This window comes from Varroa jacobsoni, unplaced genomic scaffold (genome assembly GCF_002532875.2).
Source record: "Varroa jacobsoni isolate VJ856 unplaced genomic scaffold, vjacob_1.0 scaffold_791, whole genome shotgun sequence".
Lineage (NCBI taxonomy): Eukaryota > Metazoa > Arthropoda > Arachnida > Mesostigmata > Varroidae > Varroa > Varroa jacobsoni.
This window is the reverse complement of record NW_019213693.1, coordinates 318,299-334,963: the sequence shown is the minus strand read 5'-3', so window position 1 is coordinate 334,963 and position 16,665 is coordinate 318,299. Positions and strand designations below refer to the sequence as shown.

The following is a 16,665-nucleotide window of genomic DNA, read 5'->3' as shown; positions in this document are numbered from 1 at the left end:
CAGAAGAGAATAAACGCGATGACGAATCAATACTGTTTTACTTTTTTCAGTCAAAGTTTTAGGATCCCCAAAAAAAAAGAGTTTTAAGAGGCATTTTAGTCAATATTCTTTCTGTTTTCATTAATTACGTTTATTGTGAGGTGTGGAAACCAGTTTAAATTGCATCTTTTTGGAACATGCACCGCAATATAACTAATTTCTCCGAAATTAACATTATGAAAGATACATAAGCTGAAAAGGATAAACGTACAGAAGATAGATCTCACTTACAAACTTGCACTATCTGTTTCACGTATCAGGCATATTCTGAGGCCCGTAATATTCGGATAAGCTTTGCCTTCATTTAGGTACATCAACAATAATCAAATAATCGGTTGATTACCCCATAACTTAGACGGTGTTATTTAATCAATTCAAGTAACATTCAATGCAAAAAATGTCTCTCTAGCTGTTTTAGCGGAAATATGAAATCCGTCTCAAACTTGAAAATATAGCATTTTTCTCGTTTTGACATATTTACGAGACCCATTCTGCTGCTAATAACAAAGTTCCGTGTTCTAAAAATATGAGCAGATTTTGGCGTGTCCTCGACGAAAAATGTCTTCTACAACGGAACAGTCAAATCAATCGCCAGGCGAAACTCACGCGTTGACCCCTTCCCCACCAAGGGACAGCGGGGGAAGACCCAGTAACGATGGATTAGGATCAAGTGAAGAAGACAGTGACCATGAATTCGAGGGTTATGACTTAAACAGGTACGGGCTCTATATAAACTGTATACATAACGCACGTAAAACTCGGACGACTCGCCGTACGTCTCAGAGTACTACAATAGCAACAGCAGTGTCAAATAGATCTACATCTAATTCAAATTTCGAAGAGTTGAATTGATTCTGTCTGGCCGAGAAAAGAGCTTCTAGCCTTAAGGAACGAAGATTGCCTATTGCAGAATTAGATTTGACCAAATAGAAGTGCACGTTTCAGCTTGAATTGTATTAGGGATTTTTACAAAAAATTCACCTCGTGATTCTAAGATAAAACACTGTAAAGTTTATCTGTATTCTGCAGTGTAATAACAACTATCACAAATGCCGTACAGCACTGTGATCTGAATCAATTTTACAGACGTTGAATGCTGACACCATGAACGTATTCGTTGCAAGTATGGTTTTTATCCCATCATTTTTATTTTGAGATGCCACTGCTGTAGTCGAGCTATACGAAACAAATAAAAAAGAAGATTCAAAAACACAAATAATATAGTATAATGTCTGCCCGACTAGGAACCGTGCTATCGGTTTTTAAAGAAGACCCATCCTTCACCACAGATTAGAATCGATTTCAAAGGAGGTATCCATACCTCCTCCATGAGGTCCGTTTTCTTCAGAATAGGTTAGTCCAATAGTAGGTGCAACAAATAATTTCTTTCATAGAAAGTTTCGAAGCGACGAAAAGTTAGTTAGCACGCTGCGGCTCCTTGTAGCAAGGTCTGACATGTATTCAACTTAGTGGTAAGGAGTTTACTAAGTATATTGGCTGACTTCAATAAGAATTACTAATTTACGTACTGCATCTCAAAGAAAAAATGAGGAAAGTACCTCAAAGAGGAAAAAGAAAACACTCGACTGGAGTGAGTACCGTATTCCTTTGGGTTAGGTAAGTAAAATCGGTTGATACATAGTACTTTTCAGTCAAAAAGTTGAAGCTTACTCTACTAGCTAGCTTCGGCATTTAGCATAGAAAAGACACCTATAACCTTACCTACCTCGTAAAGTTTTTTTAAAAATTACACGATAGGAGAGCTCTAGTCTAAAAAAGTCGATACAGTATTGTGCTGTACCCTTAATAATACTTGCATTTATAACATTTACATAAACTAGCTATATACAGGTATATAGTCTAAAGTTTTTCTTGTTTATTGGTGTTTTAGGTGGATAGTTTTACATGCAGCTATACTTATTCCCGTAATAATCACAGTATGCTTCTTCGTCATCGATACTATCCTGAAACAAGATCAGAGAAAATATATCGAAGGCACCATGGAGAAACATCTCTACAACATGGTATGCTGATGAATCTGGTTCCACGCCTCGTATGATGATTCCTCACTGGCTCATTCATATACATAAACCTTATATAGTTCGCTTTATATAAAGGCGAATCGTTTTATACTACTCATTTTGGCAAAAAGTATTGTAGTTGAATAGACCGGGCAACGAGCAATTTGCGGCAGGTCTTCCTTGTTGAGGCTTCATTGCAAATTAACAATGCTTCATCTTGTCAACATTTGTTTACGTAGGTGTGTATGGCTCCTAGCTTTAGAGAATCTGCGTTATGTCTCCGATTGGGAGAAATTTTGGGTGGCAGCCCTTCGAAGTCCATAATGATGGACCATCCGTCGTACAACGTACCATCTGGCCATTGAATCGACAAATAAGAAATTTCTCCATGATTCATTCGAAGCACGTCTATCTCCGATGTATGGAAACCTCATAGCACCACTACATGAGTCGACTATGCTTTAAGTATCGAGTGTCTGCGATTTTAGGCCGTCATGATGTAAGTGTCGATACAGGCACCGCAGAAAACGCAGCAGCAAAAGACAAACACCGTTAAGTAAACTTCTTGGAAAAAATTATATAAGTATGATTTGCCGATTATATGAATACAATGGAATAACGCTGGGATCTACGCGTTGAGGGCGAGCCGCCGAAACTGCCTGTTTTCTTCAAAGAGCTGGCTGCAAACACAGTAGTATTTTATAAGGATAACGCAAACATCGAATAAAAATTCAAAACCTCTGTTTTCACTAGAAATATTTTATTAAAATTGTTCAAAAAGTTAACTTTACAAAAATCGTTGGTATAAATATGTGAAATAATGTTTGAGTACTTCTTGACGCCGACGACAACTATCCGTCGTCACGAATAATCATAGGCACTCGATTACCGCCAGCGCGTCAGCCTATCAAAAGTGGTAATTACGAACTTTATTTTTATGCGCAAAAACAAGCACTTTAGTTGTCTTAGGATATTTTGTATTCCCTTGTTAGTACACAAATTTGACACTGCTTGTCAGATTTTTAACACTCTTCTGAGTATATTTAATGCGTCGTTCGAAGTCTTCGGAGGCTTCATCCGGTTTAGACGATGGAAGTTCATTAACTGCACTCCTTTTAAACTTTTTATGTACCGCTCGTTTTCTGTCTCTGCCAGATCTCTCGGCCTCGGGAATAAAAGCGTTGGCCGGCGACTGGTGATTTTGCTGTCGCCGTATGCAGAGTAGGTCTTCGTATTTGTCTATTGTTTAGTCTTTTTTTTCTTGATCTTCGTCGACCGTTTGTAGGAAGCCTTTGTTGCCGTCTAAGAGAACCTTTTCTCCTGAGTGGAACAGCTTTGTTGCTCCATGAGCAGCTACTATACAGGGTAAACCGTACTCTCGTGCTACCACGGCACCTGAAATATTGGTCAAGTGCAGCGTGGTGAAAATAAATTTCCATTTGAATCAGTACTAGCTGCCGAAGCAGAAATTCAGTTTTATTATTCAAATCTTGTCGAGGGCAGGTCTAAATTGTCGCCGCCAAATGCAGCCTAGATCAAGGAATACAATTCGATTTCAGCATGTATAGGTTTCATACAGATAACTTCAGTGCATTTGGCATGCTTATACTAGAAGTAAACTAATGATTGCCCGATGATCCCATTAGACAAGTAACACGTATTTGGCAAATGAAAGTCAGTTATACGTACCATGAGAGATGAGACCTCCAAGTTCTGTGACAATACCCGAGAGCATCGGGAAGTATGGCGACCATCCGATGTCGGTGGCATAAGTAATCAAAATGTCCCCGGGCTGAATTTGGTGAGCATCATCCAGGCAGATGACCACACGACACGATGCTACGACTATTCCTTGCGCAACGGGTGTGCCATTAATCCGTCGTAAACCCCTCACTTCGGGACCCGGAGGGTCCATGTTCACCTAAACGAGAGCGGAAATCTTAATTCTATCTATGTAGTAGTCATTAATATTAATGAATACATATATACAATACGATGGCGTTCTAAGAAGAACGCCACTGTGTTGTAGGTTTCATTGAAGCTGGCAATGTAAGCTTGTTTGGCCATGGATATCCTGCTAGACTTGTGTTGATTAGTATCGTCAAAGCTAGTTACTGGCTAGTTAGTCAGTTACTTACCGGTTTAAATGGGAGTCCAGTACTGTGTTCAGGGTAGATGTCCTTAGATGCTCGAAGTTGGTTTTTTTTCCTGTGTATTGCACGCACGATGATTTTAGATGATCGGGTCGTAATGAGTTGCATGATCTCATTGGGTAACAGAAAGAAGATCAAATCAGGATCGGGTAAACGACCTTCGTAGACGAGTCGATTGGCCAATGTTCGGAACATCATACGGTATTTATGCGAGCTCATAATCAGATTGCTCTTTGCCCGTTCGCGATTGGCGATACCATTGCGGACGCGATGCAGCAAAAAACGAAGGATACGCTGCTTCCATAGGCTCATCTGATCGAAAAACGCGGCATACATTTGTACTATAGTAACAACCATTAACTAACGTTTTCGCATACGGCGCCTTTACGAATTGCATATTTCCTACGAATTTTTTAAATTGAATGGATTTAAAGGCGCATTACGAAGGCACTTTTGCACACAAGAAGTAATGACAGCTACATTGACAGGTAAATCATGGAGGCATTAGCTGTTTCTCACTTAGAAAATCTAACAAAACGCAGAAGGATATCGTACCTTAATTTCCATGCTGTCCACAAGTTCTTCAACGCTCACCTTCCTTTTAGGCGCAATGTCGGCCGTACCCAACATCTCCTGTATTGTCGTTACGACTGGAAGAGGATTCATTGCCCAAGGGCGGGATGCAAGATCAAACTGTAATCCAAGTGAGGTATTCAAAAAACGTATAATAAAAGTTTTTTACAATGGTAACTAAGCAGTCTTGTGTAGCTACTACGATATCAATTTGAGCCATTTGCGTTTGTCGCTTATGAAATGGTGGCGACACTTCTTTTGATCAATTCATGTACTAAAACTTCGAAGATATAAGACATAAAATTCTTTCACTTGTGTGATTTTTACACTAAAAGTTTTATGATTTTAAGGACCGAATGCCGCCGGATCAAATTTGACCGAATAGATAACACCGCACCCTATGCATGGAAGTATCTGCTTGAAATATCTTTTGCGAAATGCATTTCAAACCTCGTGCAAACAGCGATGGCCATGCTTCTGAAGAAAAACCGCAAAAAGCTCTGCTGTTTTCGTTTTGTCGCTTTTTAACTTTTCTAGCGCCTTTTCAGGAGATATCCTTTTAAACTCTTCACCGTAGTCCTTTCCTGCCTCATGGCTAATCTTCGCAAGCATCTGCGGAACGTCCGCACTTACAAGATTATTGCATGAAGCTACGACCTTAGCAAAGTCTCCGAATACTCTTTGGGTCCAACCTAAATCAAATTTAACCAAACGGGTAATTAATAAAAAGCAAATTGACATATATGTATCGTTAGAAAAAGAAAAGCAAAAATATAATTTCTCTACATACATTGTACGCACTTCCACAGCTTAGACTAGACAAGCTGCTTGCAGCAACTGCACTACGGTGATGCAAACCAGGATATCACGTTTAATGGGTGCACCAAGATGACAAACCTCCTTCGGCTTTTGAGAGCATCGCTAGTACGAACACGTTAAAGATCGTCCCGTAGTAGATCTGTTTGGAGTGGCCATTCAATGCATGTTCTTGTAGGTGTGGATTGGCCATAATTCTATGCAGTATTTCACGCGAATCCTTGCAATCGTCGAATGTTATGTTCGATTCCTGCACGACCTTTTCAGCCTCGTCTAGGATACCTTCCGCATTCCACATGTCCTACAAAGGGAACGCAGCATTTTTTTCCTTAGACTGCATTCCTTTTCCTGTAAAATTTCTGTCCTAGAAATAGTAGGGGATTAGAACCTGACAAGTCTTCAATTTCACAGCAACTAAACCTTTTCAACGTTCTCTGTAAAAAGTTTACCTTTCGGTGTATGACGATATTGAAAGGCTAACCAATATTATAATTTGGGTTTAACCTTACTGTCTTAACGTTTGATACAAATGTAAGAACATTTTTAGTTAACTCAGGCGTCTAGAAGAGGCTCATATCATTATCATCTATTGTGTGCATTAGAAAATGACTGCCTCCAGGTAGAATCATCACTCCAATGTATTTTTATCAATTCTTTTCTTTATTCATAGGAATATAACTAGTCTTCAATTTGGCATTATTATGTTGTTATATATCGATGAGTATATCAGAGCCGTCACAAACAATTCTTCTAAAAGTACCTAAATATAAAGAAGCCAGCTTTCAAGCTAACCTTTATGAGGCTAAGAAAATTAGGTCGCCCTTCTTGAAACAGGTAGCGACGTTTATTTGCTGCCGATGTTTTCACAATATCATCGTTGATAATTCGGCCTGCCATCGAGATTGAAAACCCTCTTGACATGATATCGTCACAGGTGTAGTCTAGCACAGGCTAGAAAATGTAGAAAATAACATTATTATATTTAAAAACTAAAATTTATGTTTTTTTGCCGACTGAGAGTCAGCTTTATAAATCGAATGTACTCCTTCGCCACAGATCCCAACACAGGCTTCATGGCTATTATGCACAGCTGGGAAGATTTCGCACCGAGAAGATCAACGAAACATTTCTTTGGAATGACTAAGCGAAAGAAGCATACCGAGAATGTTGCGAAGAAACACTGACTGTTCTGTGTGAAAAAAAACTGGTCTCGAGCAAACATTATATCCCAAATTTTCTGGCCAGTTACTCGCATCCTCATTTCCTGCAGACGCAAATATAATAAAATGAAAACTGATTCAGGTTTCAGAGCCATTAATAATGTAACCGGCAACATTCTTTAATGCAGTGTTACAAAGATACAATGATGAAGTGGCTTTCTCGTTCCTAACGATCGATGTTTGTCCAGGCGATCTCCGTAAGAGATCAACAACAAAGTAGTATCAAAATAATATCTCAAAGATTCACTTGCCATCACTACTTTACCTTGAATAGTTTGGTGAAGCAACGGAAGCTTACTTCCAGGGTTAGAGGCGACACACTCCCGCCGAACACTTCACCAACGTTTGCCTTCGAAAGGCAATCGTATTCAGATGTAACGCCCGCGTCAGTTTCATGATAAAATTCGAAGTCGGTGTCTAGCCGGTGCGCTGAGGTAACGGGCCGAGCCTGCAAAAGGACCAGTTTCTGGCCTCCAGGAGCGAAGGCCCATTCCGTGTCACGCTGCGAAGCGTAATGGTTCTCGATAAGGCGCGCAACCTCGCCCAATTTCTTTAGCTGTAATGGAATGATCAAATAACCAATATTTATATAATCAGTACTCTGACTCCTGACACCTGTCTTAGCCCTGGAAATATATAATAAAGTTTCTGCAGTTGTATGCAAGCGAAATTATTGCTTTTGATATCCCATAATTGTGCAGGAATATTTTTTTCAACTTCTCGTTGCTTTTTGTGTGTTTTATGCATCCAATTTCCATTTTTAAGTGAATTATTATTATACTGAATCATCATTGAATTACGATTTCTCTATTGTTACCCTTTGTCTAGTATAACGAAATCGCATCAGATACTGCAACTATCCTCACTCGCATAGCCTTTCTGCCTCATCAAAAAATCCCTTTAGACACAAATATGATCCTTTTCTTTTTTTTTTTTTTTTTCTATATCGGACTATTCCCATAGCTAAATAAAGCCTTCCATCTGCGTCACGATAAGTGAAAAGTAGCGCTGGCGTTACGAAAGAAGGGTACTAGCTATAAAAATCTGAGCATCGAAGTTCCATCTCTACCGTATTGGGTTCCTGTTCCCCAATATACAAGAGAATTGTCCAATGATCGCCCATCATTCGAAATATATTGTCGAAAATATACATTACCACAATCCATATTTATATCCGTCACCAATAGAATTACAGATTGTGCTTGTTGTGCAGGAGGATCAAATGGGTTAACGTTAAGGTTAGTTTTTAGTTCATTTAACTTGTATTCTTCCCAATCAACTTATTTCGTATTAGAGGCATATAGTCTTCGAAAGACCACGACAGATAATGTCGAATATCGACTAGAATAAGTATTGTTACTTATGGCTAGAATGCAAATCGGTTCCTCAAACCGATCACCGTTCCAATTTTATTGCTCCATTTTTTGAGTTTCCTATTATTAACGCGAAGTGGCTGGGTTAACGTAATTAGTCATCTATTAGAAGCAGTATTCTTCTTTATAGTCTAATGTGTGACTCCAAGGACACTCGATAATGTCCGTAAGTTACAGTCCGTAGTGCACTGTTGATCCGTTTCATTTGCTGCGCTACCGCCGTCAGGCATCCTATCAGACTGCTGCCCCCTAGCCCGAAACGAAATATGTCTATGTCCGAACAGTGTCTTATTAAGATTAGCAGGCAAACCCTTTACTCACTTCGCGGACGATTAAATCAATTCTAAGCTATCTTCACTATACCGAAAGAAGTATTATCCAAAAGATAACACCTCAGCAGTTTATAGATCTGTCAAATCAGAGGCAATCTTCGTAATGGAAGATACCGAATGAACTTGTCAAATACTTACAAAATATAACACGCCAACAAACCGAGTACTGTGACATGTTTCGATTTCAGAAACTGCGACCACTGCCTCATGATTTTATCATACCATTTGCATTGTCTACTACGGGTCTTAATGTAGTATGCACTTACCTGGTCTTCGTTAAGGCAGGCTTGAGTTTGGGCCTGCTGGGCTTCGCTATCGGCGACTTTAAGATTGCGGATGCCTCCACTATCGTCCATGACTGTGCGAAGTTTTTTACTTCCAAGCGTTGAGCTTACAAGTCGAGCGCCAAACTCCCCGCTCTTTTCAAGAATGAACGTATCGGGGTCTGCCGTTGCCGATACGACACTCTGCAATTAAAAATACACTAGATGTTAAGTATTTTGAACTCTAATGGTTGTAGTGTGAGCGACTACTAATCTATGCAAACGCCCCTTCGTTGGCACAGCGACCCTGCAGAAGATTTGGAACTTAAATATCTGTTTTTAGAGTTCATTAGCGACCTCAAAACGAGCTTCAGCTCGACTCCGCGGAAGGGGACCGCTACACATAAAAATACTTATTGTATCTGGGTTAATTAATTTTCCTAGATCAACATGTTACTTTACAGTACCGAAATATACTGAAACGTTAACATTTACTACTATATCGATAGTTGAATGAATTATTTTAACAACATCTGCATAGAGCGTAGGACATCGAGCAGGAAAGGAAGTATGTTGAAACTCTATTCGACCTCTCCTAGGCCGTAGTTCGCTGTGATGGTAATAAATTTCGGATTACACGTCACCGGATCCACGGTGAACATGACCCCTGAAACTTCAGATGCGACCATTTCCTGCACGCAGACCGACATACGGCAATTAATCTCCTGGCCATATCGCCTACAGGGCAGTGCACAAAAAAAACAGTAAGAAAAACATCAGACTCTACGAGTACCGGTAGCAATCGTATACTATATTAGAAATCCGAAAGCGAAAAATACCTACATAATACATAAATAAGAAAGTGGCATATTTTAATAAAACAATATGCAGCAAGGATGAGTGTAACTCAGTACATCTACGTATAAATTATTTGTAAGAGAGCCGATAGGCCATAAAGATGTAACCGTTTTGTTGAGCGGTAGTAGCTTGTTCCCTTGTGTCTTTGCTGATACAAATAGTATTCTCTGTAGCATCCTTGCACCGATGTGGCGCACTTGTTACAAGCAAACGTATGATGACACAAACCTTCGGTACTGCAGTGCCACGAAAGAGAACTGACTGGCCCAACATTTAGCAATTGAACGAGTGATCTCGTCCAGACCTCGGCATCCGAGGAAGGTTTCCATTTGGCCGGCAGCCGACATCTCTTCTGAATCTTCGCCTACGGCCGAGGAGCGGACAGCAAAGCGCTTTGATTTAAAATCAGCTCCGAATATTCTGCTCAGCTCTTTATTGAGGTCATCTTTGATCTCGAAAGGTATCGCCGCAGAACCAATGGTGTTGACAACTCTAGAATTGAGCAGCGTAATTAGGCGAAATACAAACAATCAATTTTAAACAATTTCTTTATTTTCACTTAACTAGCCTGCAAAATAACAGTGTACAATGCACACACCTTCATATAGTAAGAACGATTCTAACTTCAACTTCAACAATGAAGCTAAGACATAAATTACATAATTGGAAATGTTCAATATATAAAACGAAGCACTTACTGTTGGCAAACGTTTTTCAATCGCTCCATATTCGTCTTCGCCCGAACGGTATCTTCGAGCTGTTGGACGGCTTGGGCTACGACATATTGTTTTGTAAAAAGATCGTATGCTACCGTGGTCACCGCCAATCCTTTCGCCACCTCGAACTAGGTATAGGGATGAGGTAAAGACATTAAGTAAGATAAGATCTTAAATAGCACCTACGTTTCAAACTGACTCATATGAAAGTTTGCGGTTGGTGTCTCTCACAAAAGTCTAGACAATAGCAAGTTCCTTTTCATAGACGACCATCGTGTATGATCCTAACAGGAGGCAATGGAAACCATTCTTTTATTATTACAAACTAGATCTTTAACATTTTTCTCCACTTCATTAATATAGCCTAACCTACTTTTTCGCAGTCCTTTGCTAATGACGTAAGAATCGCTAGTGAACTGGCCTTTCCGCCAGTGAAATTTGCATCGGCGCAGAGTCTGTTTTCGAACGAGACTATATTGCAACCTGAACCATGTTGAAGTCGAATTGGTTCTCGAATGTGAGTAGCTATCGGTAAGAGGTTAACTTCAACACGATTTCTGCAACTCATTAAATAAATGAAACAACAGTGATCAGACGCACCTTTTATAAACATTGCCGTAGTTCTACCGTATATGGAACACGAAATTATTGCTAATTGGGCAATTGATCTGATGCCCATCCAGTTAGCATCGTACGAGGAGAGCATAAATATCTGTATTAAAGCAGCAGCGATATGTCGCAATGAATTTTACTGAGATTTCATACTAGAACGGCATTTTTAGCGAATCGCTTTATGGCAAAATAGCTAACTAGTGCAATGTTTATTTTTTTTTTATATAAACGGTAATCTTGTGTATAAAAATCAAAAATTCTGAAAACCTTTGATTATCGTTCTGCTTTAACACGAAGTTCCAAGTGCTAAGCTGTTTTATATTTCAAACGACTCACCTAAGTGCCCCAAAGAACACGGCGTAACCCTCTCTGGTGTCGAAAGTCATTCGAAAGACTCGAGCAGTTCGCTTCCGAGTCTCACTGTGAAATTCGTGATTAAACGTCAGAGTGTCGAGCTCTTCGTCAAGTGTTAGCTCCATCGATGGCAAGGATCCTATAAGAACGATTTAAACGTGTGTAGCAACTTCTTCTGTTCGTCTGAGCGTTTTTACTACTGTATTATCGTATCTATCTATGGTGGAAAGGTTCGACGGAACATTTACCATTCAATCGAAGCCAATTAGCACTTCATTGAAGGAATATTCATTGCTCTGTTGCTCTATATCACCTAGTAGAAGAAGCCATTTATTGAAGTTGAGAGAGGATCATGGAGCATCAAATACGGGAGCATTCCTCTCATTTGGGCAAGAAAGCTGATGATCTTCGGTCATGGGTTTATTCGTTGTTAGAGAACAAGCATTACGTCATGGCAATCGACGAGGCAGTTAATGTTTGGACATTATCGAGATGAGGGCAATGAGATGATAAGATAACCTTGTCGCTTGCTGGGCAAAAAATAAGCTACAGTTGCTCATACTAAAAGCTTAACTAGATATTTTTCGCCTTTGGCCGGCTTCTGGCCTAAAATACCTCGCAAACTTTTATTCCTAGAGTGCCACTACGAAAGCCACGAAATGCGCATAAATATCTCGTGCAAATCAGGCGGAATATCTTACCGCATCCGAGAGTGAAGCCCCTGCAAATATCGTTCTGTTTCATTACATTGAGAGACGCGTTTTCTATTGGAAGGTGAAGAAACGATGGGAAGACGAGTACACCGTTGGTCAAGCTTTGGCTCAGACCTTTAATGGATACCTCTTCCAAGTAGACAAAGATACCGTTCTGTAAATGAACATTATTAGTAGAAATTTAGCAAAGTAAGAATGAAAAAAAAAATAAGTTTAGACGGCAGAGTCACTGAAAATATCCCTACTCCTGCTTAGTCGTCATATAACATATATAAATTTCAACTCGAACTTTCGTTGCTCGCCGCCACCGCTAGCTTAATGCCGTCACAACTATATCTGCCAACATTGAAGCCAAAGTAAAAATCGTTGTTTGACATTATAAAGCAATGTAATAACGTTACGTATGACCATGTCACTCTGCCAGTGGGAGACAAAACAGTGCTACATGGTTAATGTGCTTGATAATTTGTGTGAAGCATAGCAGATGGCATCTCTGTTACTACTAAACAGATAATATAGGGAAATCGTTGGATATTTTTGGAGTGTCAGGTCGTACCCGGGTGTAACCCATGAGGGTGCCGTGGGTGTTTACAGCAGACGAAGTCTGTTCTCTACATCTTTTTTTGTAACCAAACGCGAACACTTCTTCTTCGTGAACTTCTGAAGACGCTGTTTCCTCTACGCGAACCTGAAAAAAGCATAACAAAACATGTGACTTAATAACAAGGTCCATAGATTACTCGGCCTTCTACTTCGAAAATTTTAAAGCTATTCACCAATAAATTTTAAAAAAAAACAGTAATTTACATACACAGAGTAACAAGTTCTACTATTTAAGGGTAAGGAACTACAACATGAATTACAAGACGGTTATTTCTGCTCAAATATTTCGCTCGGTTTCCTGATGGCACCAGGATGAACTCATTTTTAACGACTCTGCAGCCAAGCTATCAAGACCCAAAAACTGCTAGTTAGTGGCAAGTATTGTATGTTGTATAGGCCGTCAGTTGGATGTGACGGATGCCCCACAGTACTCCATCAGGCATTGAGTCTATATTGAAAAGGGCGTGGCCTTAGTTGCTTAGGGACCTTGTATAAAATCAAATTCAAAAGCCGACATTCGCAAATGCCCCTGAGTAAACAACATCCGACCGAGAAACTTCTTCAATCTGCTTAAAAATAAACTTCTACATTTTTTAGAGCTCATGGATCTAAATAACCAGAACAAATCCGCATAGGTTATAAAGTGTTTACGCCATAAAATGAATAATTATGCCAATGGAATGTCATCCATAGTCTTCACTATCTTCGGCTGCGATTACTTTTAGTTGGTGGGCTGCCATCACACAAGATAACTATAACATTGACAATAACTATAATAGTTCATACTGATCACTGTCATTTCAGAATAATCAAAAACCCGCTATACATGATAAGAATTTATGAGCTAACATAAAATTTCTTCACCTTCCCGACATAAGACATAGACTGGATGATGGCATCGATTTCCTTTAAGCTGCGATTGATGCTTCCGGGATCGCTAATTGTTTTGAGAAGAGAGAGTTTAGGGCTACGAGCAAGCTGCATAGCTAACAGAGGTTCCGAGTGGAACACCGCCTGATCGGCCACGCTAGTTACGAAATTACTCCTGAAAATATCAATATTAAAATCTACGTCAGTCCTAATACTAACGGTAAAATCCAATGACTCTGAAACAGAAACACACAATGTTTTATTTGGACCTTTTAACAATGAAATTCGTAATGACTATAAGTCTTTATGATGTTATACGTTTGCGCTAATTTCGATCCTGTCATACATAGTGATCTTATACTTGTCATACAGTTTTTTCCTCTTAAAATGTGTCCTTATATATATGGCGTCACAATTATTATTATTATTAACAATTAGAGGCAGATATTAACATGTTAGAAGTCAATATGGAGCATTAAATAACAACATATGAAATTTTTCTATAGGTTATCGTACTAGTAGTATCTAGTGGGCTAATAAGTCGTTGCTACAAAATGCCACAGAATTCGAAAGAGTTATTCATTTGTACATTTTTTTTTTTCGTATACGACTAAGAAAAAATGCAACTGGCAAGTATTACAGACCAGATAAGATTTTTTAGCGAGTCTCGAGATACCTAAAAGTGTATATATATATATATATATATAGACACAAAGAATTAGCTGATAGCAGTTCTCGAGGGAATAATTAACGGGTTAGATGAGCGTGCAGCACTTAGTCATCATTAGGCCACGCAAAACTACTTACGTAAACACGAAGCGCACGTGATCATCTGCTCCAGTCGACTTGTTCCTGCAAGCGTTGAGAAGCGATACCCCCACATTACTATTTTTAAATTGCGTAATCTACTGGTCTAGATAGCTTTCGCCTGGTACACTAAGGAAAAGGAAGATCATTCCAACGAAACTGGCCCGTTGTTGCCAGCAGATTTAGCTATGCCGTGTTTTCACGAGTCGATCAAATGTTTGGACATCGGCATGGAGATGTAACGCAAAACTATGAAAATATATTTGTCTCAGATAGAAAATTTGTTAAAATCTGTTTAATAAATCAACCTTTTATGGTCAGTGTACATCGAACACATAAATCCCTTCTTTTGTGCAACCAGGATGCGGAACGCAACGCCTCGTAATGGTGTTTCTTTGTTGGTAACTTTCGAAAACCAACTAGAAATTGATCGCATCTATGTTTTAGGAGAGGTGGGGGTGTAATATACAATTTCTTAACGTTTAGCGTATTGGCTACACGGCCAAATGTGCACTAGGAAGGTTTGACTTCGCACTTAAAGATGTGGCCTTTATGGCCATTGTGCCAACTGTATCATCTATTTACTGTGGAAGCATCAAAAGCGACCAACTCAACAACCTTTAACACAAGAACAATTGTAATTATTTCTTCAAAAGTAATTATTTCTTTGCAAATCGCTTACTTAGGAAAATTTCTTTCACCCAATATATTTTTCTAAAACCTTGCAAAACAAAAGCTTGCATTAAAGTTGAAAAATACGGAAAATTGAAAAATGTTTGACGCTCCTTACGGAAGCCGCTGGTATATTGCGTAGACGTTAACAAATTTCTTTTATCCTCATTAAATTAAACCTGATTCTGGAATTTTATTGGCAAACCGAGCGTAGACTCAGCGATCTAGTAAGCGATCAAATAAATACTTTGTAGTTTTTTTTTGCTTTACGGCCGCTTTTCCTGATTTTCTAACCTGTCTTTTCAATTTTTTAACGACTTTTTGTCCGTGCTACAGAGAGAAATGTAGAGGCCACAAACGAGTTTGCTTCTGAAAATGCACTAATTCTTTTCCCATATGATGAAAAATAAAAATATACGAGTATAAAAAATTAAATAAGTCTAATTAAATTAGTAAAAAATAAAGCACAAAGAAACTTGGCAACCAGCTGTGTAGAATCGACATCGAAAACACTTCATTTCAAAGAAAAGCAACAATAATGAATTCCACACTTGAAGGGCCATTCGTCATCTTTCTATGAAATTTGTTATTGCATAGGTCCAGCAAAAGCATTTATACTAACCTCAAAAGACCGTTAAATGAGATCCTCCACCGCTGCAGAGGTATAATACACTCCAGGCGCAATCCGTCCACCGCAAACGTATCCTCAGCCGAGTGATCAACGTATATGTCCTTCGACAGGACATAACTTTCTTTCTGTGTACGCAAATATAAAAACACTGTTGCGCGTTTGTCTGCGCGTCGTGTCATGAGCAAGACCATAATTTGGCCGTTGGCCGATGCTGAAAACAAGTGCAGGCCATCGTTCGCTTTATGTAGGGTATCCGCTTTCGCTGGCCATTCGACATCAAACACCTGCTGTGTTGGAAGTGCGCCATACTTGTACGGATCATTACTCGACAGGTCGAAAAGTTTAGAGAAACGCGCCTGTCGGGATGATCTGGTTAGCCAAAGTAGCAAACGAAATACGAGGTAACGCAAATATGTAAGCCAATCCAAACTACTTGGTTCAACTGTCTTGGCTGTACTGAATTTTGCCATCTTCTTATCTCTTCCGTTCTGTCTCAGTCTATCCGATACGGTCTGTACGTTGTCCGAAGGCTACACGGAAAATATTTTTACTTCTCTAAAACGTTGCCTTTTTCCGTGGTTAGAACTGTCGAGGCACCGAATCGCAAGAGCTAGCCAGCCTTACGTGTGTGATTTAAATAGACACAGAGATCAACTGTGTCTGTATGTGTACATAAGCGTCTCTGCGTGTGTATGTGTGTGTGTCTTTCTTTTATGTTGCGGTTGTTGTAAATGCACGCACAACTAGCCAAGCTCGATTTAGCCCTTTCCACACAGAAACTGACCTTTCCAGCAGAGTTAGCTTTGACAGTGAGAGACGCGTCGCTTCTATCCATGGAGCACCACACTTTTTGTCTGAGACTACTGGTACATACTAATCCGATATGGACATCGATTTACGCCGCGCGAGTCACTACGCATTGAAGCGAATCGCGATCCACAGAGAAACTCTGCAAAGCCACAAATCCTTTCCATTGATCACTGTTACTACTTCGCCTTCCATCCGCACCTCGTCTCATTGGTAATCGCTTGCAGCTGAT

The 16,665-nt window shown here is 39.5% G+C and overlaps 2 protein-coding genes across 2 annotated transcripts; one reads left to right on the top strand and one right to left on the bottom strand.

The window, feature by feature from the left end:
- Positions 1-485: 485 nt before the first annotated feature.
- On the top strand, positions 486-2,816 carry LOC111263803 (uncharacterized). The gene is made up of 3 exons (XM_022839199.2): positions 486-755; positions 1,931-2,063; positions 2,300-2,816. Exons 1-3 carry the CDS (start codon positions 598-600, stop codon positions 2,423-2,425), a joined length of 417 nt encoding a protein of 138 aa, XP_022694934.1. The 5' UTR covers positions 486-597; the 3' UTR covers positions 2,426-2,816.
- LOC111263802 (uncharacterized) lies at positions 2,800-16,314 on the bottom strand. Its single transcript, XM_022839198.2, has 20 exons — positions 15,618-16,314; positions 14,324-14,368; positions 13,511-13,691; positions 12,600-12,731; positions 12,032-12,197; positions 11,313-11,469; positions 10,738-10,921; positions 10,347-10,492; positions 9,877-10,140; positions 9,381-9,528; positions 8,794-8,994; positions 7,088-7,378; positions 6,762-6,866; positions 6,395-6,553; positions 5,684-5,903; positions 5,237-5,478; positions 4,769-4,906; positions 4,199-4,525; positions 3,750-3,981; positions 2,800-3,455 (listed from the first exon to the last, which is right to left on the bottom strand). Exons 1-20 carry the CDS (start codon positions 16,094-16,096, stop codon positions 3,307-3,309), a joined length of 3,966 nt encoding a protein of 1,321 aa, XP_022694933.1. The 5' UTR covers positions 16,097-16,314; the 3' UTR covers positions 2,800-3,306.
- Between the last annotated feature and the right edge of the window lie 351 nt (positions 16,315-16,665).

What these genes read in the sequence shown, in the direction of transcription:
- LOC111263803 (XM_022839199.2), top strand. Translation starts at nt 598, where the DNA reads ATGTCTTCTACAACGGAACAGTCAAATCAATCGCCAGGCGAAACTCAC. An exon ending in GAGGGTTATGACTTAAACAG is followed by an intron (nt 756 to 1,930) that starts GTACGGGCTCTA and finishes TTGGTGTTTTAG; the next exon opens with GTGGATAGTTTTACATGCAG. An exon ending in AGAAACATCTCTACAACATG is followed by an intron (nt 2,064 to 2,299) that starts GTATGCTGATGA and finishes TTGTTTACGTAG; the next exon opens with GTGTGTATGGCTCCTAGCTT.
- LOC111263802 (XM_022839198.2), bottom strand. Translation starts at nt 16,096, where the DNA reads ATGGCAAAATTCAGTACAGCCAAGACAGTTGAACCAAGTAGTTTGGAT. An exon ending in GCTCTCAAAAGCCGAAGGAG is followed by an intron (nt 5,479 to 5,683) that starts GTTTGTCATCTT and finishes AATTTGATTTAG; the next exon opens with GTTGGACCCAAAGAGTATTC. An exon ending in GCCATCGCTGTTTGCACGAG is followed by an intron (nt 4,907 to 5,236) that starts GTTTGAAATGCA and finishes CTTGGATTACAG; the next exon opens with TTTGATCTTGCATCCCGCCC.